The sequence below is a fragment of the Falco cherrug genome, chromosome 7 (genome assembly GCF_023634085.1).
Source record: "Falco cherrug isolate bFalChe1 chromosome 7, bFalChe1.pri, whole genome shotgun sequence".
NCBI lineage: Eukaryota > Metazoa > Chordata > Aves > Falconiformes > Falconidae > Falco > Falco cherrug.
The window spans coordinates 27,668,160-27,693,716 of record NC_073703.1 but is presented as its reverse complement, the minus strand read 5'-3'; the positions used below and the strand labels follow the sequence as shown (position 1 = coordinate 27,693,716).

General features: G+C 48.3%; 1 protein-coding gene across 1 annotated transcript in view; it reads right to left on the bottom strand.

Annotated features, from left to right (window-relative positions):
• Nucleotides 1-23,589, bottom strand: part of KIF26A (kinesin family member 26A) — a 102,602-nt gene extending 79,013 nt beyond the window's left edge. Inside the window, exons 1-2 of the mRNA XM_055716740.1 lie at nucleotides 23,270-23,589; nucleotides 22,917-23,159 (exon numbers count right to left, since the gene is read on the bottom strand). Coding sequence (XP_055572715.1) covers nucleotides 22,917-23,159; nucleotides 23,270-23,323 — 297 coding nt within the window. The 5' untranslated portion in view covers nucleotides 23,324-23,589. The remainder of the gene's footprint in view (nucleotides 1-22,916; nucleotides 23,160-23,269) is intronic.
• Between the last annotated feature and the right edge of the window lie 1,968 nt (nucleotides 23,590-25,557).

Sequence of the window (25,557 nt, the reverse complement as noted above, 5' to 3'; positions counted from 1 at the left end):
GGTTCAAAAAACCTCATTGCAAAGCCCATTAAGAAGAGCTGTGAAGGAATGCAAACTAGCCACTCCAGATTACAAATGGAAGACATCTCAGGGCTGCTGATGGTACATTGGAAATATCTGTAACAGAATGGCATGAGAAAGCTTAATCCATAGCCATCGGCAGGCTTATCTGTCCAGATACTTCTAGAGACTCTGCCCTCAACATATTTCACAGCATATACAAGAAAATTTTCTCAGTAAACCTGTTGCTCTTCTGACCCTGAGACATTTCTATCAAGGTCTTCAGATCTATCAGGGTTTTCAGGAGTAAAAAATAATCACAAAAAAAAGGTAAGGTTTCCCCCAGATAGCCACACAAATTACAGATGGACAGAGATATCAAAACCTAAATATACACACTGAAGAGAGAACAATAAAGACTATTTAATTAAAGAGCTCCTGAAAACTTGAAATCATAGAATCATTTAGGTTGGAAAAAATCTTAGGATCATTGAGTCCAACCGTTAACCTAGAACTGCCAAGTCCACCACTAAACTATGTCCCTAAGTGCCAGTGTGTTCTACGGCTATAATTTAGTTACAGACTGCTCCTATTTCAACAGTTTCTTTAGATGAAAAGTTCAGCACCTAGCACCACATCATCATGGACCACAAACTAGTAGCAGTGTTGTACTATGTAGAAACACAGCAAGAACAAGATTAGCAGTAGTAGTAGTAAGATACTCTTGTTGCTGCTTTTCTTGATCCTGTTGGTCTTTAACAGCCACTAACTGAACAGTATTAGACAATCCTTACCTACAAAACAACTTATTTCTAATAGTCCTGTGTCACACCAATCAATTCCTTTGCATGAGAGTACTTTGGCTTCCCCTAAGAACACCACTTTTCGCAAGCTGGCTGCTATCCTTTGATCACACAGTCTTGTAACAAGCCTTTCAATGACTATATTGCATTGTCAACAATAAAGTATGTATCCAGCCTTGAACCCTTAAAATACCTGAGTGGGCACCAAAAGGCACTGTACATCTTCTACACAACCTAAATAACAAGAATTGCCTTTGTCAGCCCAGCAAATCGCACTCTTGTGAGCAGGACAAGAGTCCTATGATTAATATCCACCTGTAATCCTTATAGTGGGAAGCCCTGCAGCGATCCTGTGAAACCTGCAAGCCGTGCAACGTCTCCCCATCCACAGGGCTGGTGTAATCAAAGAGAAGAAACTCCCTTTGCCTAAGGTCTCTCTTCTACAAACATAAATCAACGTGGCTATGCCCTCAAGCAGACAAAACCCCACTCCACCCATGCTCAGAGCATCTTGAAAGCCATGTTAATAGGGTTTATAAACTCTGCTACAACACGGGATATAAACATATTAAACACATGGGCAAAGCGAGCTTGTATCTGCTTATAACACACATACACGTAGACATGCCCACAGATGGCTGGTGAAAATACCTCTGTAAACTCTTCCAGGCTCCTCACACACACACAAAAAAAAAAGCACCTTATCTCCTGAGACACAGAAGTAATCAAATACCTGGCAACAACTTCCAAAACCCTTCAAGCCAGATCCTATTAAAACCAGCAACTAAGAGATGAAAGGCTCTAGCTCATCCTACCAGTCACACTTTCAGGGTTTTTAAACATTTACTGTATCTAACATTGCTTCTATAGAAATTCCACAAACGTAGACAATGCCCAGCATCACAGGATACATTTATGTTTCCATTCAATGGAAGGTACTACATAAAAGGATGCTTTTATTTTAATTTGTGTATTGAGACCTTGGAAAAGAAGCTGCCTCATCACCTGCTGGAAAAAGCCAAGTACAGAGGAGGAAAGAGTTATTTTAAGAAGAGAAATTACAGCCCCAGAGTGAGACCTGGGCCCTAAAGAAATCCATAGCGACATTCACTCCACATGCAAAGTTGGTATTTCCCTCTCTAAGTGTCTCCCCTCTCTTTCCCCCATCCCCATTCCTAACTTCAAATCAGCAATGAGCTTTCACTAACCTGCCTCCCCATTTCATAAAATGCCCAAGAAGTGCATGTTTGTAGTTTCTGGGAGTTAAGTTACATCTTAGTGTGCAAATTTCCCCTTTCATTTTAAAACAAATTTTTTTGGCAGTAGAAAATGTGTCAAATTTGCAGTCAATCACTAAAAAACTATACACGCCACCCAAGTTGCCTTATTATTATTTTTACAGCTGTAATTAGACATTTAAACCCAGAAAACTCTGGGTAATCATGACTTGGTTACACCCTCATAAAGTCTGACAGCTCATCAAATAGCTCCCATTGTGGACAGTGGCAAAGCAGTTCTACAGATCATTACAGTTAAAGGCCAGTGAAGATAACCCTCTTGTCTGGCCTCCTGCACATCACAGCTCTGCTAATTTCAACCAGAAGAAGTAGTGACCCCGATAGGCTTATTCAATGAATATAGATGCTTTAGTATTTTAAGAAACACTCAGGGGGTTTTGAGCCCACATGTCTTCTGAAGCCATAGTACTTCTGAAAGAATCATGTTTGTAAAGTACAAGGTATATGAATAAAAAACATAAAATCAAACAGAACAGGACAGCACTTGTGATGTAAATCCAGAGATGACACACGCTATTCTTTGCTCCTGTGCCAGTTTATATCATCTGAGCCAGAAACTCCACTCCCAATGGTCAACTTGAGAAATCCAAGTGGTTGATTCCAAGACTCTCAGGACACTGTGTACTGGTAATATTTGATTTACGCTTACAGCTCTAGTCTCAGAGAAACCCATTAGGCAGGATAGACTCAAAGATGAGTGTTTTACTTCACAAGGCCGCTGCTGTAATTCGCAGGGAAAACCCGCACAGAAGGCACAGACTACAATGTTATTGCTCCGGCTCCAATCAGGAAATAGTCACTGAAATAACTTAACATCAGCATCTCATGGAAGTCCCTGCGTGAGGAAGTTAGGCAAGATTTATTCAAGACCACAATCTCAGGAGCAATTCATCAGAATCAAAGGTAAGCCAAAAAAGAAATAAATGAAAATGGGGCCAGCTAGAATAACAAAGCGGCACAGCCAAGGCAGCAGCCACATGACAGCCAGAGGCATCTCCAGAGCCATCAGAACAACTGTCCACAGATCTTGCCAATGAGCCAGATGCTGCTGCTGGAAGAAGGCTTGTGTTGATATAAACTCAGATGTGAGATGCTTAACACCAAGAGCAATCAATCTTCATGATTCCCCTGTGGCTGCCAAGCTTCACTATTATGCCACAAAGAGATGAAAACAAACTTCAGAAAACACATGTAGATTCTACATGACATCAGACTCTCCCCGCCCTCCCCTTACTACTCAGAAACAAACCAGCGATTTGGGTGTAGCGATAAATGACCTGATGCCTTTCCTGAGTTAACAACAGAACCAGGAAAGAATATCGTTGGCTAAACAGCTCACTGTGCACACACTGCCAGAAAACCAGTGAATTTACCATACTGTATAGGAAATTCCTATCTTCCACACCAATTAGTGACCCAACAGTGACTGATTTTATAATCCCAAACTTGACTTACAAAATTACTTCCTCTGGGGCCAACTTTCCATTACCCAGCATGTGGAAAACTGCACACAGTCAGTGCACTATGAAAACCAAGGGAAAATAAGTGCTATTTAAACCAAAATTCTACCGTGCCTCCACATTCTTGCTTTCCTAAGGGAGATGCACTTTTGACAGTTACTTCCTTTCCCTGCCCCAACATCCTATCTCCACCACGCACCAGCTGGGCACTCAGTCAAAACAGAAACAACAACAGGAACTAGCAGCTATTCATTACAATAGGATCAAAACATTTCTAGGCACTAGTGCCTCGCCAAGTCACTGTCCTTGAAGACCTTGCTGCAATCCACTTCTTCCCTCCCACTGCAGACACCGTTACTGAAAGTGGCTCCACTTCAGCTTGAAGCACCACACATTAAAAATCACGGCTTTTTAATCAGAAGGCACTTGGTGGCATGCGCTCACACCCCAGAACTGCAGGAGGCAATGAAACTGGGCAGCAAAAAGGTGAGAAAATTAACTGGCCAACAACAAAGGATGGTGTTTGTCCTTTATTTTAATCAAGCTAACTTTAGCTCCAGTCTATAAAACCAGAATTGCACTGCACACTAACCACCAGCATAATCACAGAAACAGCGCCACAGTATGATTACTGGACAATAATTATATCTTATAAAGAGTTAAAGACAATCAAGTACATGTAATAAAGATTTATATGCAGTTTTCCACTGACCTGGAAACAGCTTCATACACTAATAAGTTAATATTACTGCCAGGAACAAAGCAAACAGTTACATCTACATGACAAAATGTATGAAACACAAGAGCCAGATTTTGGGTCCTTTCGTCAAGGAAGCAATTATTTAATTCCTGGGAAAAGACATTTTCTCTCACTGTACCATCAATACCTAAATGCATTTGCTCATAAAAGACCCAGTCCTGGCTCCATGGCATGATCTGGGTACAAATCTGCAGCACTGCACAAGGCCATGAACCAAGGGTCTCCTTTTCCCACCATGCAGTTGCTTCTGGGCAGTAGGCACGGGGCAACTGGAGACATCCTCAGACAGCATCCACATATCCCTGTTCCACGCACAACAGCACAGACTCTGAAGTGGCTGCTAAGAGAGACTCTGCCTCCCATCACACCTCTCTAGGAAGGCTGGTTCTCCATGGGTGAGCATAACGGGGAGCACCAGGGAGCTGCCCATGCTCTCCATCACAGCTGCTAACCTCTAGCTCCCAGACACAAGTAGTCCCTTGGCTACCAACCTAGTAACTCCCAGCTCCAAGCACCACTGAGAACTGCTGGTCTTTGGTGAGTCATTTGGGCCATACCCTTCCCACCCATTGTCCCTCTTCCCAAATGACAACAGCCATCATCTCTCACAGGTGGACACACAACAACCACCAGCAGCAGCCACCCAAAGATCATAGAGTGGTTTGGAAGGGACCTTTAAAGATCACCTGGTTCCACTCCCCTACCATGGGCAGGGACACCTTCCACTGACCAGGTTGCTCAAAACCCCATCCAGCCTGGCCTTGAGCACTTCCAGGGATGGAGCATCCACAGCTTCTCTGGGCAGCCTGGGCCAGTGCCTCAATACCCTCACAATAAAAAATGTCTTCTTTGTATCCAATCTAAATCTATCCTCTTTGTTTAAAACCATTACCCCTTGTCCTGTCACTACAGACCTCGGTAAAAAGTCTCTCTCTGTCTTTCTCATAAACTCCCTTAAGTATCGAAGGGCCACAGTAAGATTGCCCCAGAGCCTTCTCCTTTCCAAGCCAAACCACCCCAACCCTCCCAGCCTGTACTGGAAAAGTGCTCCAGCCCTCTGACCATTTTCCACAGCCAATTCAAGCCTTACCCCAGCGTGCTTACAGAGGCAACAATTTACACAATGGTCACATCCATGTGTCCAGCTGGGTCTAGGACCCCCTGTCTCAAACTTGCAACTCTAAAGCATGTAATGAATTCACCAAAAATCACAAATGACACAGGACTTTATACAACAAGCAATTCAGCAGTTCTGCTAGCTATGCTATGGATGCCATAACTGAAAAAGGACATCCCTCTGCAAAGTTACTCTGAGGCTGTTGCTAGATAAAATAGCCAGACTCAGACTGAAACTACCATGTGTAAGGTACACTCCTGAACAGACACAACAGATAGAAGCATTTAATAAACAGATCCATTAACTAGAAAACATCCCTGCAGCAATTAAAACTTTGCAAAGTACTACAATGTACACCTGGTTATTGCTCTGACACCTGCTTAGGTTTTCTGTGTGTCTGTAAGTTGGACCAAAGAGGAAGATAATTGAGTTGATGGACATATCATGAAAAAAATGACAATAAGGTACTGTTAACTGTTCGTGAAAAATGGCACAAAAACTCAAAGCATGTGTACTGTTTGAAATGCTTAAAAGTTACTGCATTTTATAATGAACCATATACAACCAAATGGTGTTTCTCCTATTGCCGAAGAATAATTTTATTCTGAACTAAGGATCCCATCATAAAATGAAAGGAAATTCACAGTCTAAACAATCGCAGTTGTGCTGAGCACTTTTTAGGCATATGGCAATTTTATAATGGTCATTGGGGATGAAGAGCTAAAATTCTGTGGCAGACTCTGAATTTAAGACATTTCACATAAAATTACATATCTCAGGAAGCAAATAAATTGTGAAGTGTGCAACCTCATAATGTTACAGCCAATATTCAGCATATGTAAATCTGACTACCTCAAAATACAAATGCCATTTTCAGTACAAGGACCCAATTGCTTTATAAAGGGTCCAAATAAGTAAAAAAAACCACCAACATTTGTCTGAAGGTATCATTAAAAGAAAACAAATATATTGAGGTCTGCCTTAACTTCATATGGTCTGAGTTACCTTGACATTATGCAGCTACAAGATGTGATCCAACATTCCCAAGTAAATGCCCTGATTACTATTGTAAGTCTGTCATTTAAATAGTTCCTTCCTGTTTAAAATTTAGAAAGCCAAAAGCGTTTTTCCCACCACTAAGCATTGTGTAAGACTCCTTTCTCTTCCAGCAAGCTGGCTGAAGATGGATGAGCTTCCAAACTGATATCATTTTTAATTACGCGTTTTTCTCTCATTACTAATTTCCTACACATGTCTCTAATCTTGCAGTGAAATCTCTCAGCACAGTAGGTGTATCCACATACACCACGGTCTAGAAAATTAATACGAGATAATGATCAGGACTGCCATCACAACATAACCTGAAACAAGCAAGATACACTAGAGGTGATACATACTCATTAGACTTCAATCTCAAGTGTTTCTGGAAAGCAGCTGTTAATGGATAGTTTCCCTCCCTCCTATAGCCTGGAGCCAATAACACAGTTATTGGGGTCTGGAAGAAGGAGATGCTCCAGGCAACTTCCCATTTGCACCTTCCACCAGGCAGTTACAAGCTTGTGATGCCCAATGCACATCCACCCCTTGGCTCCCCTATCCTAAACATCCCACCAAGCAGCGCCGTTCCCATAAGGGAGCCACAATCATCCGCTGCTCTACAGAAGACACACAGGTACCCCAGCTCCCTCCTGCTATCAGGGGTCCAACAGCTCCCTCCACCTAGGACTCCTGGTGGAGCTGTCGTCTCCAAAAGCACAGCAGGAGAGCAGAAAGCACTGCCAGCAGGCAGACCCACAAACGGGCAGGAGGGCACGGGGCCACGCGCCAGGAGGGGTCACACAGCCGGCAGCTGCCTGTATCGGATGCTCTTTAGGCAGGCAGGAATCAGGGCTATGGACAGAGCCATCAGCTCAGGTCACCCAAGTGCCAGCCGGGATCTCCCTCATTCCTCAGGCATCTCTCACCACCTGAAAGGCATTGCACAACGAAGCGCGTTGCAGCATTCTTTCACCATTAAACCAACACGTCAAGAAAGCAACTTTTAGGGGGAAAAGAAAAAAAAAACAAAACAAAAACAAAACAAAAAAACAACACAGAAGGGCAATTGTCACTAGGCTTTCTCCCAAGCTAAACACATCACACATCAAATTCTTAAGGGAATGATGCTTTCAGCACACCAGCTGCCTTCTCATCAGCTGACACTGCCCAAATAAAAGAGGAAAATCCTAGGAACTATTCAGAGTGTCTGATATTTAAGGACTCAAAGTACAACAAGACAAATCACAAGCACTTAAGTCTATGATTTCTAAAATATGGTCTTAAAATATGTCACAAGTACAACTGTCTACTTACTCAAAGAAAAGGAATCACTGCTGTTTAATGGTCAAAAACATGAAGGGAGAGAGAGATTAGAACATATAGTTGAAGCATACACACCAAACTAATGCACATAAAAACTGGTGCATATATAAGGAACACCAGCAAGAGGGCTCTGGTATATATGCTTGCAACTCACTAGTCAGTAATCGCATGCTGAGCAAAATGCATATGCTAAATGGGGTAAGTATATCTAAAAACCTAATGCTAGCTGACTTGCCCTAGGTCCCTGGGGAAGCCTGTAGCACAGGCAGCGTGAGTAAGCTGGAGCTGAGATGTTTCACGGTATTCACACGTGCTGCTAGGGAAGCTGGCTGATGGAAAAAATTATACAATTTCACATTTTCTTCTCAAAAAAGCAGGCAACAGGTTCCTAAAACTGCTACCAATGTTTCATCCTGGTTTTCTGCCTGCTGTCCATCTATTGACCGAGACGAAAACCTTTAAATCTAGCCTCGACTTCCTCAAGAACTTGATGAAGAAGTTTGACCCACAAGAACGCTGGTTCTTCTTGAAAACAAATACTTCTCTTCTACTAACTTTGTTAATTCAGCACAGGTAAGGAAAAGCAGGGGGATGCCCCCATTTTCTCTTTCCCACAATGTTTAGAAAGGACCGTGAAGGGGACAGGTACAAACCCAAGGCTTCACTGGAGCTTTGCTGTGCACCACCCACCCCCTTGACTGGAACCAGCACCCACATCAGACTCGAGATAACTCAAAGCTGCACAACGCAACCCTCCACCTCAGGTGGGAACTAACTGCCCGCTGAAGTCAAGGCAAGCCTTTCGAGTGACTTCACCAGGTTATGACTGGCCTCCTACTTCTTTTTAATTCTCATTAGCATTTGCTGACAACTCCTTTACAACCAGAGGGACAGGTTCTTTATGAGAAGCTGTTTTGGCTGCCCCAGTTAATGCCTTAATCCACAGACTGAAGCAGGTCCGATTATCTACACGTATCAAAGACAACATTATGCTTCATAAGCTATTTTTCTGCTTCAGTAAGGACTAAGCACGTTTTTATTTCTTACTATGTTTACCCATTACCTCACCGAGCAGCATTATTGTTAGTCTTGCTGAGGCTCCCTTAGAATAGGAACGTATAAAGCAGGATTTCCTCCAGCTCTGCGTACCTACTTACTCCAGAGTCATTAATGACACAGGACTGGATTGAACAAAGACTTAAGATCAAATGAGCATTCAAAACAGCTGGGAGCGAAAATATATCTGCCTGGAACACTGCATCTCCGCTTTGTATTGAAAAAAAAAATTGTGCCAATGAGGCACAAACTGGCTTTAAAGATCACTTTTACAGGAATGTTTTTGTAAGAAAGATGGAAAAGCTGAACACCTGCATGTGGGACATGTATCCCAGTGGGTTCCAAATTAAGTTTATAGCAGCTTCTACCCAGCAATCTGCAAATCAAGTTGTCCTTTTTACTGGAGATCAGAGGTAACCTCACTGCTATCAAAAGGAACTCTGCAGAAAAGACCCAAGTCCTGCACAAGAACCCTCTGGAAACCCAAACCAACGACATATCATCTTTCATGTGATTACGACTGATAGCTGAAATATCCAAGGGTAGATAACACTGCTCTGCTCTGAGACTTTTAAAATACATCCAACCAATATTTTGAAGAAAACTTATGGATGTACATAAGTAAGACAAATAGAAGCAATACTGCCCTAGGATTTGTCAAAGTTGATTCTTCAAGTTATTACACCGTTTGGGTGTTGAATAGGGACGTTTATCAGAAAGACTTATTCTCCTGACAGACTGTGCTTCCCAGCAGAGCCAACACTGCACAGCAACACGTGCCCCATACCCATCGCATCGCCCCACAGGGCAGGCACTGAGAGCCCAGCGCTGAACAGCAGCACACCCTTCCCTTTCTCCCTTCCCTCCCCACCACACCACAGACAGACACACTAACTCTGGGTATGCTTTCAGAAGAAGCTACCCTGTAAGCACATCTCCCCTGAAAATTAACTGGAATTTAGGGAAAAAAAATAGGCAAACAATAAAAATAAAAAACAAGCCAGAAGCTATGGACTGCCCATACAATTACCCTATACAGGGCGAAAGTTGGTAGGACACGGAAGAAATAACCCAAAAGCTACAAGGATTTTGTTTGGGTTCACTTCTTAGCATCCAAAATTACCTTGGCAATCTCTTAAAGACCTCCCTACTGGTGGTATACACAGAGGCAGCCAGCAGGCTGGGAGAAGCACACAAGCAATCTAAGGATGCTTGAGGAGAAACACTACCACTCTGTGTGATGCTATCAGCTCCTGCCTGCCTGAGGGCATTTCCTACCTCTCTACCTACAGAGCGATTCCCCAGCCATTAAATAAACAGTCTTTGAAGATAACGAAGCTTATTCTAATCTCTTGCTGATGTCAGTCTTGTATTGTACTCAGCTGAGCTAGAAGACTCCTGGGTTAACTAACTCCTCTGCAAGATCAGGATTACCTTAACTCTGCTCTTGCACAGACCTAAAGAATCCTGTTGAAGCACAAAAAGCAGCAGATTGTTCAACAAGAAAAAAAATGTAGATCCACTGCATGAATAATCACAGACATTTTTCAGCTTACTCCTTTAGAAGCAGGTGAACCGCTTCTGTACCATTATGCTCAGTAAGACAACCTTCTGTACCAGACCTTCCACTGCTTCCACAGAAAGCAGAGGTACAGCCTTTAGAAAGGAGGGGATGCCCTGAACTACTTTCCAACATTGGCAAATGAGGTTGTTGCTCCAGTGGCAAGAAGAAAGAAAAATCAGACTGAACCCAGACTAGCAAGAGGAATTTGAATGGAAACTACAAAGAGAAAAACACAGAAAAGTAGACACCTTCCAATGCATTGCTGTCAGAGAACAACGCCTTTGCGTTGTCCCTTGTGTTCACTTCCCAGGGTCAAGTGTCTATTCTGCATTGCAGCTCTTTAACTACCCGCTTCACACTCCTCGTCGCACCCAATCCAACGAGAGTCAAGCCCTCCCACAGCAATGAAACGCTCAGTGAAGAACCCGGGGGTGGGTCAGAAAAGCCAGCCCTGCATATAACATATCTTTCATGTCATCAAACAGCTTGGCAATAAGAAGCTGAACCCCAACCAAATTCTTGCAGCACAGATCGGAGTTATTTTGCTCTTGAGCTGTCTGTGCTTAGGGGCAGCCATGACCAGAATAATAAAAGGATATACAGCACAAATGTGAGAAAAGGGGCTCAAGTGAGGGCTGAATATTTGCGCTCAGTTTCAGTCCCAAGGCAAATTTATTTTGGAAAGTCTGAATATTATCAGCCTGGGTTGTTTGCCTCCTGGATAAGCTATGTCTTAGTTATACCAAACAGATCCTGGCACTGTTTACACACACACACAGGTAATTATGTTTCCACTGAACAGAAGAATGAAGAGGATGTGCTAGAAAAAAAAAGCAGACAGAACTATTGATACCTACACAGAGAGACAGATTTGGAACACAGACATGGACTCAGTTCTGCAGCCTGGCTTCCTCTTCATTTCACCAGTGTAAATCAACCAAAACTACACAGCGCCAACAGGCTTCATTTTCCACCTGTTAACACAGGTTTTCAATTCCACTGTCAATAAAAGAACCACGACGCAAACTGTTATGAAATGAAAATCCAGCGCCATATGTAACTGGAGACAGAAGCAGAGACACGTACAGCCAGGTTCAGGCTGACTGCAAACACTCTTCTCCAAACCCTGCCACCGCTCCCCAAAAGGCTGCTGCCAAAGCCATCACTACTTTCCACTGCCAAACAGCTCCCAGGGACTCAGTACAGCCATGAGCTGAGGCCAGGGCATTGCTACTCGTGATCAACGGGCAAATGCTGACCACAACATCCACCCTTCCATGCAAACATCAGAGGAACTCATTCACGGTCTGCGTTTCACAAGTACAACCTGCCAGGCTGAGAAACTCTCTCCATCACACGGGTATTTTTTAATCATGTAGCTCTTTGTGGAGGTCTCAGATTTTAAACTTGAATAAAAAGTAACATCACCAGAGGTCAGTCAAGCAGCAGTAAGACTGCACAAGGTGGCAGGTTAAAGCATCTCACATTTATAAGAGTGTAAGTATGAAATTCAGAAAGGGCCCCCAGGGATCCCAATGCAAGACATGAACGTGTAATTAAAAACCATAAATCCATCAAATGAAAAATATGTAAACTTAATACATTAACTCATATATTTTTCTTTCTCAACCACATTTGTCTTACTCTACACTCCTTTGGAGCCTACAAATAAAAAATTAACAATATCAGAAGAAATATTTCTTAATATGTGGAATGCAAATATCAATAATAAATTATTTTTACTTTATTCTTACAGGTAATTGCTGAAGACGTTCTCTCAGCAGACTGCTGAGACTCTGTGCATATTATAAATTACTTCAACTGTATCTCCTCTTTACAAAACCCACAAAAGGACAGTATGTTACAGTGTTTCCCTGCCACTCAATCTTCCACACAAAATTACCCTTGTGAGAGCTTGTTGGAGGAATGTCAAATGTATTTGCCTTTCTTTGCAACAAAATCTTCAGAGGGAGACAGCAAAATATCTCACTTCTGTGTTCACAGTTACACAAGCTACACTAACACCTGAACATTTTAACTGGATATTCTGGGTTTAACTTTATATTTAATTACAAGCTACAGGCAAAATAGTTACAGGCCAAATCCTGGCCCGTGTTTCACCCACGGCATAGTTTTTAAGACAGCTTAGCTCACAAAAGATCGGCAGCACCTGTGGTTCATATTAAGGCTACGGCACCTCTCCTCAAAGGGGTATCTCGGAGGCAAACCCTCCCTTCCACCCTGTGCTCACCAGCCAGAGCAGCAGCACCAGCATCGCCCAGAAATGACGGTGGCAAAGTCACTTGTGCCTCACCTCCAACCTTCAAAGGCCAAATTTTGTAAAGCAAATTTGTTTCTCTTCACTAATGACCGTTTCCTTGGGGCCAGTGGGCCCAGTGCCAGGCAGCGGGACGGGAACACCCCTCCTGCTCATGCGCACCCAGCACCAGGGCAGCACGGGGGGATTACCCGAGATTCAGCTCCATTCCCCTCTGGTGCTGGAGCACTCGTTCTCACAAGTGGAGCTGCCAGGGACTGGCTCATGCAGCTCTCTCCCTACCCTTCCTTCCATCATTTAGACATCAAGCTTCACCTGCTGAACAGAGGCCAGATCCGTCCAACTTTTGCTATTTACTGCAGAAGCTTCACCTGCTGAACAGAGGCCAGATCTGTCCAACTTTTGCTATTTACTGCAGCTGAAAATCCCTTACTTGTATGAAATAGGCCATGTGGGATGCTCCCAGTCTGGGCTGGTGACTGGTCATCCAGGCCTGGCAGCAACCTTGGCTTCTGGAGCCACTTCCACACCCACATCTACCAAGCATGCAACTGAAGCACAGGGCACATTTATAAGGTTTGCCTCCTGGCCATTTGACCCTCCTGAGAACTGTGCCATTGGTCACCTCATCCTGGCTGCAGCTGGGCAGTAGATACAAGCAGTTGCTTTTACACTCCATAGCAGACAAACTGGCATTAAAGAGAGGGTCTGTCACAACACTGGCATGTTTTGTCCAGGGGCACTCAAAGAGGACCCAACAGCTACCAAGGGAAGAGCTGAAGGCTTCCACCACTCCACACCAAACAGTATGGAGATCCTCTACAGATGACTCAAAAAGTAGTAAAGTAACTGAAACAGGGATGGACAGATTTGTACAAGCCACTTGCTCATCATCGTATTTCTGACAGCTGTTAAGACTGCCACATCCCAGAGAGTTCCCAGAGGCACCCTGCGGTCTGGGGAAGGCAACAGTTCCTGCTGCCCTAATTCGGGATGAGGATTCGATGTGTGCCACCAGCCCAGCTTAGTGCCACTGATCTCAGCCACCTCAGCAGGCTCACCCCCTCCAAAACACTCAGCAGCACCACTCTGCCAAGGGCCACATGATGGACCCTGGGCATAGCTGCCACTTCTGAACTACCAGGAGCCACGTGAGATGCAAAAAGCAGCAGGCAACCACTGCAGGAGAGCTACATGCAAGGTGTAGGAAACCACTGTACTCCGATCCACGAGAACAGCGGCAATGCCAGGAGTAAATACATGCTACAACATACAACACAGTAGAACAACACAAGGCACCAGAAAGAGTACAGAACTAACTGAGTACATCTAACTTCCCAAACGGCTTAAAACACAAAACAAAACGCTGCCCGTTTACAGTATAACCAGCACTGATCAATATATACACACAGACAGCGACACAAACCATGCTGTAACAAATTGCATGTTGTGGTGAAACAGGAAACACATTTTCATGTAATCTTTTGAATGCTGTGAGAACTAGGACTAACGCTTCCCTTTCACAGCTAAATCTGAAAGCCGGTCAATGCCCAGCCGAGCCAGAAGTATCACATTTCAGCTCTGGACAGAAGGCTTCCCACCCCATCCACCGAGCAGTGTAAAATCCCTCAGCAACGTTAGGGGAAGATTTGCTAAAAGCTAAATGAAAATTGATCATTTTTCCACAGCCGTCTGGCATTCCAATCAATTCTGCACAGGTATTGACGTATGGTAATGCTGGCCCGGCCCCAGCCGAAACTCAGAGCCGCCTGCCAAACTCCAGGAAAGCTGATCAAAGACTGATTTTAAAGCCTGACTCAAAAGAAGGGTAACTGTACGCACGTAAGCCTTTTTTTGTGAGCAAGTGCCGAGATTTCGCTGATTCACTGTACCTTAGGGTGATGCATACAACAGTCAGACTCCTGGTGATAAAACAAACATGCAACAGTGGCATTATGCTGCCTAAAACAGGGAGATAGATTCATACCAATTAAATGTTCTTTCTCTAATACAAAAACATCTTCCAGCTACACCTTAAAACCTCACACAGCTTCAAGGCAAAGAAGTCAGTCCGAAGAACTATACACCAAAAGTTTACAGTCACTTTAACTTACCCTAGAGAAGAATACGTTACTCCTGCAAAGTGTCACATACCCACCACGCCTCTTGCTTGGAGTAGCTGTTTGAAGCTTTACTCTTGGGTTCCTCTACAAAATTTTCCTTTTTTTCCATTTAAGAATAAAACATGAAAAACCAATAAGTAACACACCTTGGCACAAACTTCTACAGCAGTATGAGGGACTGAAGCCACTGAAGAGCTCCCGATTCACAAGGCCACACCATATTTCCACAAGGCAGCTTTCAAGTTTTATCACAGGGAGACGTGGTGCAGATAAACCCCTTTCAGATAGCATCGGCACAGCACTAGTCCATGCTACCCGAGCAGATCCGATACCTGCTACTTAATCAAGCTCCCCTTCACCTGGACATACACCACAGCACTTTTCAGTCCCCTTCCACAGCTTCGCCACTCCCCTCCTGGTGAACTGGCAGATTTTTAGGACTATCTGTTACTATCTTCACCATTAATCTAAGTCCTTGGCTTTGCTTGCTGCTTTGCTGTTGCAGAGACCCCAGTGGCAGAACCTCCTCCCCGACACCCAACCTAAAAGTTCAGTTGCAGGTCACAGAGTCAGCTGTTTTCTGTGTCCCTGTGTTATATATTCTTCCTTATTATGCATGTTATTATACAGGAGCAGATAGGTCTACTAAGAAGAGACAGTGATGCTCGATGTCATAGAGATGGTCCCCACCACACAAAAAAATGTAAAAAAATGAAGTTTTTAGTAAAAAGGGACAGAAGATGGAAGCATTTTGTCTCTGCTGGACAAAGGAGAAATTAAACACACTGATATGATGCAGTTTGCCCAAATTCACAAAGTCAGCGACAGATCTAGGGATTTAATTCACGTCTTACATTCCTGCAGTGGGATGCAATTCCTCCTGTTAATAAAGGCAGCAGGAGGCATGGTTCTCCTGAAAGGAAGGCGCAAGTTTCCCCCCATAAGGCACTCATCTGAAGGATTATACAAAATTAGTAGACACTTGCAAAAGAAGTCAGCCTGTTCCTGATCACAAACACAACCAGAAACAGACAAGACTTCCTCCTTCCTAAAGATACTTTCCATTTGGGGATATACTGGACATAAATACAAAATCTATTCCAGTGCTGCGGGTCTGAAGTCAGAGAAGAGAGAAACAAATCCAGGCAAATTACAGTCCATATATTTCCAGTAAATAAAAAAAAAAAATAAAAAAAATAAAAAAAAAAAAGAAAGAAAAGGCCATACAATACTCCGAGATGGGCAGCTGCCTGCCATACCCAGTGTGAACAACATCCAAATAGATCTAGTTCCTGAAGGTAATTCCATTTTGAGAAAGGCAACAGCACTGTCACAGAAAAATCTTCTATCAGATGAGCACATATTTCCAGATAGAGCCTCCTCCTCTAGCCAGGGTGAGGCAAAATCTCCGCTCACTTTTCACAACAAAATGCTTATCTGTCAGCTGAAAACCCAGGGACTAACTGGCTGTTCGCTGCTTTGGCGTCCTCACTGTGGGAAGGATTCAGACCCACAGAGTACAGTCACAGTGGAGTACCCCAGCAGCAGGAGACCCATGCAGCAACCGTGTACATGGTGGGTGATCTTGCTCCTGGGAAAGAAAAATCTCTTTTTCTTTCAATACAAAAAAAAGGTGGTTTCAGCCATCCCTGCTCCAACACCCTGCAGTGCTGGGTCCACAGAAGCAGCCACTATCTGCTACTGTGGGCTGGGGAAGAGGAGGATGACTGCTGCCTCCTACAACCTCACTGTTAAGAAGTCAGAGGTTGTGATCACTGTAGGTGGAAACTCTTGGCAAAAACAATAAAGCAGCTACTACATATTTCAACAGGTTCAAAGTAACCTCAGATGTTAGGAGCAGATGCTCTTTTCCACCCCCTGGGACTTTGAAATGGTTTATGTGTTTCCTCCCTTTTCCCTAATAGGGCAGGGTGCTGAAGGAATTAGCTGGAGAAAGAGCCAGAGCAATACTAATTATCCTCAGCTACCCAGGAGACCGCAGTACCTTCAGCTAATTGTGCAATCCCTGCTCCCCCCACTTCAGATCCCCCAGTTAGAAGGTCTCTTGCCTCCGGCATCTGAACTGCAAGATAATCCCACTCACCTGTATTTTAAAAGGGCATGCTTGAAAATCCTAAATTTCTAAAGCAAACTCATTACAATTAGTTTCTGCTGCGTATCATATAGCATGGGGACTACCGCGCTGACTGAAACAAGGGAACTGCTCATGTCAACACATTTGACACGTTGTTGTCACTAACCCCGTTATTAGACTGCACACGTACCTGAAATCCACATCTGAGCTCATAGCCTGGAGCACTCCACAGCCAAGTCTCTGCAAGAGTCTCTCTCACAAAATTAAATATTAAATGTGCATCTCAAAAAAATGCCCCGTAGTTTTGTATTTATTAACTAAGACATGACTTTTCCACTTAGGCGTTTTTGAAATGTGAAATATAAAACATTTTCAGGCGCATTAAGGGCTTGTGAAGAGCCCTGAAAACTGGATTCCTCTAGAGAGCAATCTGTAAAAGACAGTTTTCCCACTCCATTTGCCTTATCCACATCAACCCAGTTGCAGAAAGGCCTCCCATGAAAAGAAAAACAGCCCCTCAGGAGCAGAGGATCCCAAACTTACCCAAGACACAGCAGCCTTATCACCAGGACTCTCAAATTCCAGGTGACCATGCCACTCAGTAGAAGAGGCTGACACACGAGGAGAAAACTATGGGCATGGGAAGGGGAAGAAAAATTCCACAAAGTCAGGGCTTGCTTCTAAAAGCTTAGACCTATCCCACACGCATCCCAAATGCTGAAAGAAGCCCCCCATGTTCTCTGAACCCCAGCTCTTTCAAGGAAGCATGATACTGCAGGCCAGTGCTGGGGACACACAGCCCTTTTCCAGGCTCCTGAACACCCAGTAGTGTGGAGACAGGTACTGGCAGCCAGGGATCACGCAAGCTCGCCTTGCTGATAGTCCTCCTGATACCATGCCATCAGAGTAGCCAAGGTGGGACTAACAAAGCATCCGTTGGCCCTCATGCAACCAGACCACAGTCCTCAATCCCACGCTTGCCCTGTTGGCCTGGATTTCCAAAGCAGTAAGAAGTCCTGCACTGACCTTCTTTCCATCCTCCTTGCTGCCAGCACTCCTTATCAGCTTTTGAACCTGCCAAATGATCTGAAGCTGAGGTAGAAAGCTCAGAGCAAGTTCCTGCAGCTTCCACAGACTGGCTGTGAGAGAAGCTGGCTAGGACCCACCCGTTCCTGTTCAGCAGAAGCCAGATACCTAAAGCACCAGCTTACTGTCAGCCAAAGAGTAAGTGTGCAGCTGCAGAGGTGCTGCCTCTTACTGAGTCACCAGGGACACACCGGGAACAGCTGGGACTAATGCAGAGGGATGGAGACAGCAAAGGAGGTGATCAAAGCATCCATGCTACCAAACCATCTTCCTTAGTTCTGCTCCTCATGGGAACACGTGGTGGGTATTCAGCACACAGTACAAACCCACAGGAAAGAGCATGCCCTCCCCAAAACTTTGTTCTTCACCTCCCCTTCAGGTGATGCAATCAGCAGCATGTACGGGTGTACCAAGAGACCATCGCTTGGATCAGAAGCGGGTGTGGTGGGAGGTCAGTCCAGCAGCGTTGCACAGCTGAGACGTGTCAGCGCAAACTGTATCTAAAGCCACTGCTATCCTCCCCTTTTTTCTGGAGAAGCTGGGCTTCCTCCAACTCTAGCTGGTGTAACACAAAGTCCTGCCAAGGACACAGCGGGCTAGGACTTGCTTAGTTCCCTCAAATGATTCATGGCTCATTAGCAACCAAAGGCAAGACCTGTCCTGGTCACCAAGACTCCTTGCAGACCAGGGCTGCCAGTGTGCCTCTTTACACCCAACCACAGCTCACCCACTCAACTGGGAATACAGTTTTTTTAGGTACCAGAGGAAAAGCATCATCCACCCCACCAGCAATAAAGAGCCCACATGCGCTCCCTTGTCCTTCAGGCTCCCTGGGAGCTGTTCAGCGGTGTGCCTCATGTAACACAGTGCAAGTAATGCAACAAGGGGGGGAGGGGGATATGTGGAAATGGGGATGAAAAGAAGCTCTTAAACACTCGGACAGCCAGAACTTGGCTGAACTCAAGCTACAGTACAATACGCGTGTTCCTGCCCCACTTAACGCTGCCTCTGACAGCCACCCACACTTGCAGCAGGTACAATACAAACTGCTCAGATTGGGGGGGCAGGGATGAGGGAGATGGGGGCAAGAGAAATGGGGCGTCTGAATCACTGGGCTGGGAGAGACACAATCCTCAAAACCAACCACTTCCAAAGTGAACTTCCTCTGGCCTTGGCCTCCATTCAGTACTGATAAAAAAGATCCTTTTATTCCAGTGTAAGTGGGTACAATTCTCACTTTTCTATAACCAAAATATTTATACCAGTATAAAACCCTAGTTTGGATGTAGCTGTACCAGTGTGCACGTTTCTCATAGCAAGACAGCTTTCTTCCTCTGCTCACAGGGGATTAGCTAAAACCATTTTACAGTAGCCGTAAAATGCCTGCCTGCACTGGAGGGAGCGCAGAGTTCACTTGCGGCGAAGCAGCTGCAGGAGCATGTCTCTCACGTTGGACAGTCCCTGCCTGTCCCTTTCCTTCCTTTTGGAGACATACACCTCTTTAAATGACAGCACGTTTGGGTTTATCAAACAGGGGCATCACACAAATTAATTAATTAGCATTTGTGAAGCACTGTGAAGATTTTAGGTGCTAAGTATTATTATTACTAATTCGATCTACATCCCCATTCAGTCCTCAGCCTCTCCTGTGAAACTGCCAACAGTGATGCCAATTAGCAGTAATTGTTGTGGTGGTTTTGTGACAAGGCTATTTGCCAGCTGGGAGTGAGACACAGACCACCAACTCATTTCCCGTGGATTGCCCCACAGCTGCCAACAGCAACAACTTCCAGGCACAACAACCTGCTCTCCACTCCAGCCAGAACCCCGGTGGCTGGAGATCCTGTATCTCATTACCGGCTCCCCAGGGACCCAGCCTGCAAGGCACATACAAAACTTTTAATTAGGGATAAACCAAGGCACCTTTCTTTTTTTCCTTCCTGCACTAGTTCGGTACATGACCCAGCCGCTGATGCTGATACTGCAATACCAAAATGCTAATCTGGAATAATTTCAGATTAAGCTTTTGCTCGTTTCCATCCATGCTTGATGGAAATCGCATTTTGATTCACACACAGGCCTCACCGTGGTGGCAAGCTGTAAAGGCAGCAGCAGTAAAAAGAAGGGAATTGACAGCGTAGGGTGCAGTAAATACTTGGGAGAACTGTTAAAAGAGTTTTAACATAAGCAAAGAGGTGTATCTTTTTATCAGCTGTCCACAGAGATTTGGAGGGCTTTAAAGAGACACAAACAACTAACAGTATTCTGTAATCAATGCACATCATCTGAGCACCGAAACTTTAAATTTATTATATATTTTAAATATGTCTAATTGAAAGGACAGCAACACATAAACTGTATGAATCATAGCCCTCTCAAGCAATTAGATTTGTTATCCCCACAGACTCCAAACAGTACCTTGGCTTTTTATTCTAATGTGAATTCAATCCCCTGTCAGCTGTCCCACGCATGAGAACACACCTCCTCTCTTTCATCAGGAAAGATATCAACAGCAGGAAACTAGCCCTTCTTTCATCTCAGAGGCACCCACCCACCTTTCCAAAGGGTTTTCAACCAGGTGTGGAAATCTTTCTGAATCTGCGCTGAAAGATCCCTTAATTATTATGGCAAAGGAGGTAAATCCTTTGAGAGCAGCATGCTCCAAGCAGTAGCCTTCTGGTGTTTACTCACCCAGTACTTGCTTAGTTTGACAGTGCATTAGAAAAGCTTGTAAGAAACTCTTTGGACTTTTGTTGCATGGGCATGAAACTCTTACAGAGAGGAGCTGCTTTTCCAGATGTCTTGTTATATGATTAAACAAGAAAGAAGGGGGGGAAGCAGCAAGCTGCCTTTCTGGCACAAACGTAACATTACACAGTGCTCAACCTGCCAGCTTATTGCATCAGATTCCCACTGCAAGGCCAATTCACAGCAGCTGAGTAGCTGAACCCCTGCCTGTTATCTCCCGCTAACCTACTTCACGCTCAGAAGTCAGTAAGTAGGGCTGTTCATTGCATCTTCCTTCCTGAGGAGCTGCTCACTACACCAGGATTACTGGGGGTCTGACCCTGCAATTAGGCTAGAGTTCTCTTAAGCATTAGCAAATGTTTAAAAAAAAAATAATTAAAATCTAACACTACCACATGCTACTCAGTAAGTAAACTCCAGGTACCTGTTACTCTGCAATCAGGTCTGTTGAGGTTCTGACACTGTGATGACTACTATTTTATTACGTTCCTAGGCATGCTTTGAAACCCCGCAGAAAAGGGGGATTAATTTACCCATCATCGAGTGCTTATCAAGGATGTCCCCAGGGACTTGCAGGAAGGAGACCACACAAACAGGCCTTTGCTCACAGGTCTCCTCACCTGAACACCTGGCCAAGGCCCCCGACTCTCCTGCGCTGGCAGCTTGCTTTTCCCATGACAGTGATCCGCTCCCGGATCGGACACTATTCTTTGGGGCAGAGGCGCACCCCAGCAGTGGGAACAGGGGTTCATGTGCTCCTCGCTCCAGCAATCGCACGCGCCTCACCAGGGGAAACCAAACTTCTTCCCACCGTTTGCAGCAATCCAGAAACAAAAGGTCCTGCAGCCCCGAATTCAATGAGATAAGATACAGATACGTGACCTTTTACACCGCAGAAATCAGAGCCCACACCAAACCCAGCAAGTCAACAGAGAGACTCCTGTGGATTTCAAAGGCCTTTGGATCTGGCCTGAAAATGCAAACCTTGCCACACATTCGGACACTGCTCCACAATGCACTTCCAAACAAAACTATATTTAGATTCAATGGGAATTCTGTAGATCATACAGGAACTCTTTGAATGAAAATGAAGGTCAGTAGGGTTTGGCTTCCTCTTCAGACCCTCCCCCCCATTCTTGCAAACATCCCGATAAGCATTGTTTAGAAAACAATATGTTACTTCCAAATGTTATCAAAGACCCAACACACGTTTTGTGTGCCCTGAAACACAATCTCAGGGTCTTCTGTTATATTTTGTCCTGTCAGCTAATCCTCGGGATCTCTTCAGGTGTCTAGGCAAGCCTCTGCATCAAGACTGTATTTTTTTCCACCCATACCACCTTTCAAAAGTTTTGTTTCATGCGCTTTGACTAAAAGAAAAGGGACAAGAGGAATAAAGACATCTAAGATACAAGGAGACACACACGGGAAGGAAAAACTGTGCATACAACTACAGTACATGCAAATAAAGCTGCACACGTGTTAAAGAAAACCTCTGGCGTCCCCACGCTCTTCCTCCATTCACTCCCAGAGATGAAGGGCCACCGTGAAGTCCCAGCTGGAGGAAAATGGCACGGCCCCGGCTTGCCCGAGGGCCACCGTGGCCAGGAAGGCACCGGGGGGGCGCAGCCCAGCACCCGGGGGGGCGCAGCCTCCTCCGGCGCCGCAAACACGAGCGGGTGACTTTCAGCGGCGTTTCACGGGCTCCTCGGGAGGAGAAGCAGAGCCGCTGCCCCGGCAGATTCCCGCAGGAAGGGCGAGGGCAAAGCCCCGCAGCAGCCCCGCGCCCGCAGCCCCGGAGCGGGACGGCCGGGGGCGGCCCCGGGGGGCGGCGCGGGGGCTCGGCCGGCGCTGGGGGCGGCTGGGGCTCGGCCGGGGGCCGTCCAGCACGGAGCCGCGCCGCTCTCGCCCGCTCCTCCTGGAAACTCGCGATTATTTTGCGTTAAACGTTTCTGGCAGCCGGTGGCTGCAGCGGAGGGTGCGCGTCCAGCCGCGCAGTTTCGCTTTTTGATAAAGCCCGGGAGGGGAAACCCTTGAAGTTCGGCAGAACCCTCCGGGCTGGAAGCGCCGGTTCGCCGTCACGCCCCCGTCCCAGACCGCGGGGACGCGCCCCGGCCCCGCGCCCCCTCCCCGCCTGGCGGGCCCGGCGCGGTGCGGGCGCACTTACCGGCGGGGCGTTGGGCGGGCAGCCGCCGGCTAGCCGTGCCGCCTGCCTCCTCAGCTCGGCCAGCTGGGCCTGGCAGCTCCGGCACCAGCCCCCGGCCGCCGCCCGCTCCAGCGGCCGCGGCTCGGCCCCCGCGGCGGCCCCCGCTCCCTCGGGCGGCGGGCGGCTGGCGCAGCGCTCCTCCTGGGCGGCGGGCGGCGGCCTCCTCCGCGGGGAGAGCTCCCGCGCCGCGCTCCCCTCCGCCACCTGCGGAGAGAGCAGAGCTCAGCGGGCAACACCGCTCCCACCCCCGCGGGGGCAACTAGTTAAAAAAAAAAAAAAGGGGGGGTGGGGGGATGGAGTGCGGGACAACTTACCCCCGGCGCCCGGGGCTCCGCTCCCAGCCCCCTCCTGCCGGCGGCCGCGATCATGACAGCGGGGGACGCGCCCCTGCCCCGCGCCCCGCTCCGCTAGTGCGGCCGCAGCGGAGCCCGGCGGCGCTGCCGGCCCGCGGTGCCCATGGCGGGGCGGGGGTCGGGGGTGCCCGCAGTGATCTCGCCGGTCCCCGCCGCCCGGGCTGCCGCGCTAGGTGATGCTGCCTCCCATGCTGAGGAGGGAGTGAAGTTTGGGTTGGGAGAGGGAGGCGGAGTGAGCTCCCCACGGCGGCACGGGGAAGGACCCGGAGCACGGGAGCACGTCGGCAAAAAAAGCTGGAAAAGTGCTCGGAGGGCAGGGGAGGAGGGACTGGGCGGGGGCGGGGGGGTGGGGTGAGCGGGGCGGGGGAGCCGCGGCCGGGGCGGGCTGGGGTTTGGGTTTAGGTTTGGGGTTGCGGGGGGGTGACAGATGCTATTTCGTAGTGACCCCGCAGGACAGTCCCAAAGCGGCGTGGCTACAGCGCGGAGGCTCCCGCGGCTGCCTCCTTCACACTCCCAAGATCCAAGAAAGGGCCGGGCCGGGGGTGCCGGGCGGGCTGCGCAGCGCGGGGGCGGGAAAGCCGCGCAGGCGGCAGCTGCTGCCGCTTGCGCGGAGCGGGCGCTCTGGGCGCGGAGCAGCTGCAAACGGGGCCCGGGGGCTCGGCAGGGACCCGCTACCGCCGCCCCGTCCCCGCGGCTGGCACTGTCCTGCGCGGGGCTGGGTACGATGCCCCCCTCCACCTCCGCGGGCAGATGCGCGGTGCCGCGGGGCACAGCCCCCCCTACCCCACCCCCGGGGCCGAATCCCCAGCCCCGGCGGGCGCAATGGGATGTTTCCTACATGTGAAAATTGACCTGACAGATGGAGAAATTAACGTTCACGGCTAATTGTCTACTTGGCTGCCGCTCCGGCTCGTATATTTAGCACTTTTCTTTTTAGTTGGTTGGGGGTCCAGCCCAATCGTGTCCCCCCCCGAGAGAGAGGAATATACGCCACTGCCCATCATCACCCCCCGGCTGCCCGGCCCCGTTGCCCCCGCAGCGGGCGGCAGTGGGCAGGGGCCGGGGCGGGACGTGCCCGAGCCCCGCGGGGAGCAGCCCGGCCGCCGCCGCCGTCCCTGTGACCAGAGCGCCACCTGCCGGCGCCGGTGCGGGGCTGCAGGCGGGACCCCCGGTCCCACCCGGGACGGAGACGGAGCCGGAGTCGGCACCCCGCGGGGGGAGAAGGGGTCCGCGCCGGGGGGCGGCGGCGGTGGGTTCCCCCCGGCGGTGCCGAACGCGGCTCCTTGACTCTTTCCCCGCCACCGCGCGGGTGGACGCTCGTGGCACTGAACCTGGGTGGGGTCTGCGGGGATGTGAGCAGCCGAGCACAAAGAGTTGGAAAAAACACATTGGAGGGGGGGTGCACCCCCAAGAGGCGCCTTCCCCGGGCCGCTTAAACTTTCCTGGCTCTTCCGAGCACGTGTCTGGGGCGCCCCTCAAATGGGTGCGTGTCCCGGGCGAGCGCGGGGGCCACGGGCGCCCCCGCACCGCGGGCAGGGCCCCTGGGTGCGCGGCGGCCGCTGCCACCCGCCCGCTCGGGCCGCCCACCGGGGGCCCCAGAAAAGTTGGGGTGGGGATGTTGGGGAGCCGGGGGGCAGCGCGGGCTGGGGGCTGGGGGCGGCCTGGTGCCCCTCTCGGGGGCGGGCGGGGAAGCGGGGCTGGCACAGGGGCACGCACCCGGGCGCTGCGCCCCGGCTCCCCGCTCTCGCCTGCTCTGGGCTCTGCGGGTCTCCAGGAATTTGCTCCGAAATTTCCTGGTACTGAATAACGGCTGCGAAACCCCACCGTGCTCCAGCTCCCAGGCTGGACGGGGCGGGGGGCGGGGGGGTGCAGGGTCTGCTCCCCGCCCGGCGCTGGGGCTGCTGGGCTGAACCACCTCCTCTTCTTATCTTCTTATTAAGTAAAAAAAAACCCTCCTGGAAACACCGGGGCTCCGCACCCCGCTCCCCGTTTGAAGCCGGGGGCACACAAGGGGGGGGGAGGGGGGGGCGGAGGGCAGCGGGCCGGGCAGCGCGGTCCCCCCGCGCCCCTCCGCGCCGCTCCGCGGGGCCTCCAGGACTGTTCGTGGTGCTGAAACCGCCCGGCGCGGCGCCGCCGAGTTGGCCCCGCCAAGTTTGCCACCCCCTTCCCGTGGGACCCGGGCACCAACACACACCCCCCGACCACCTCCCCCGGCCCCCAAGACCCCGGGAGCGGGGCAAGGTCCCCTT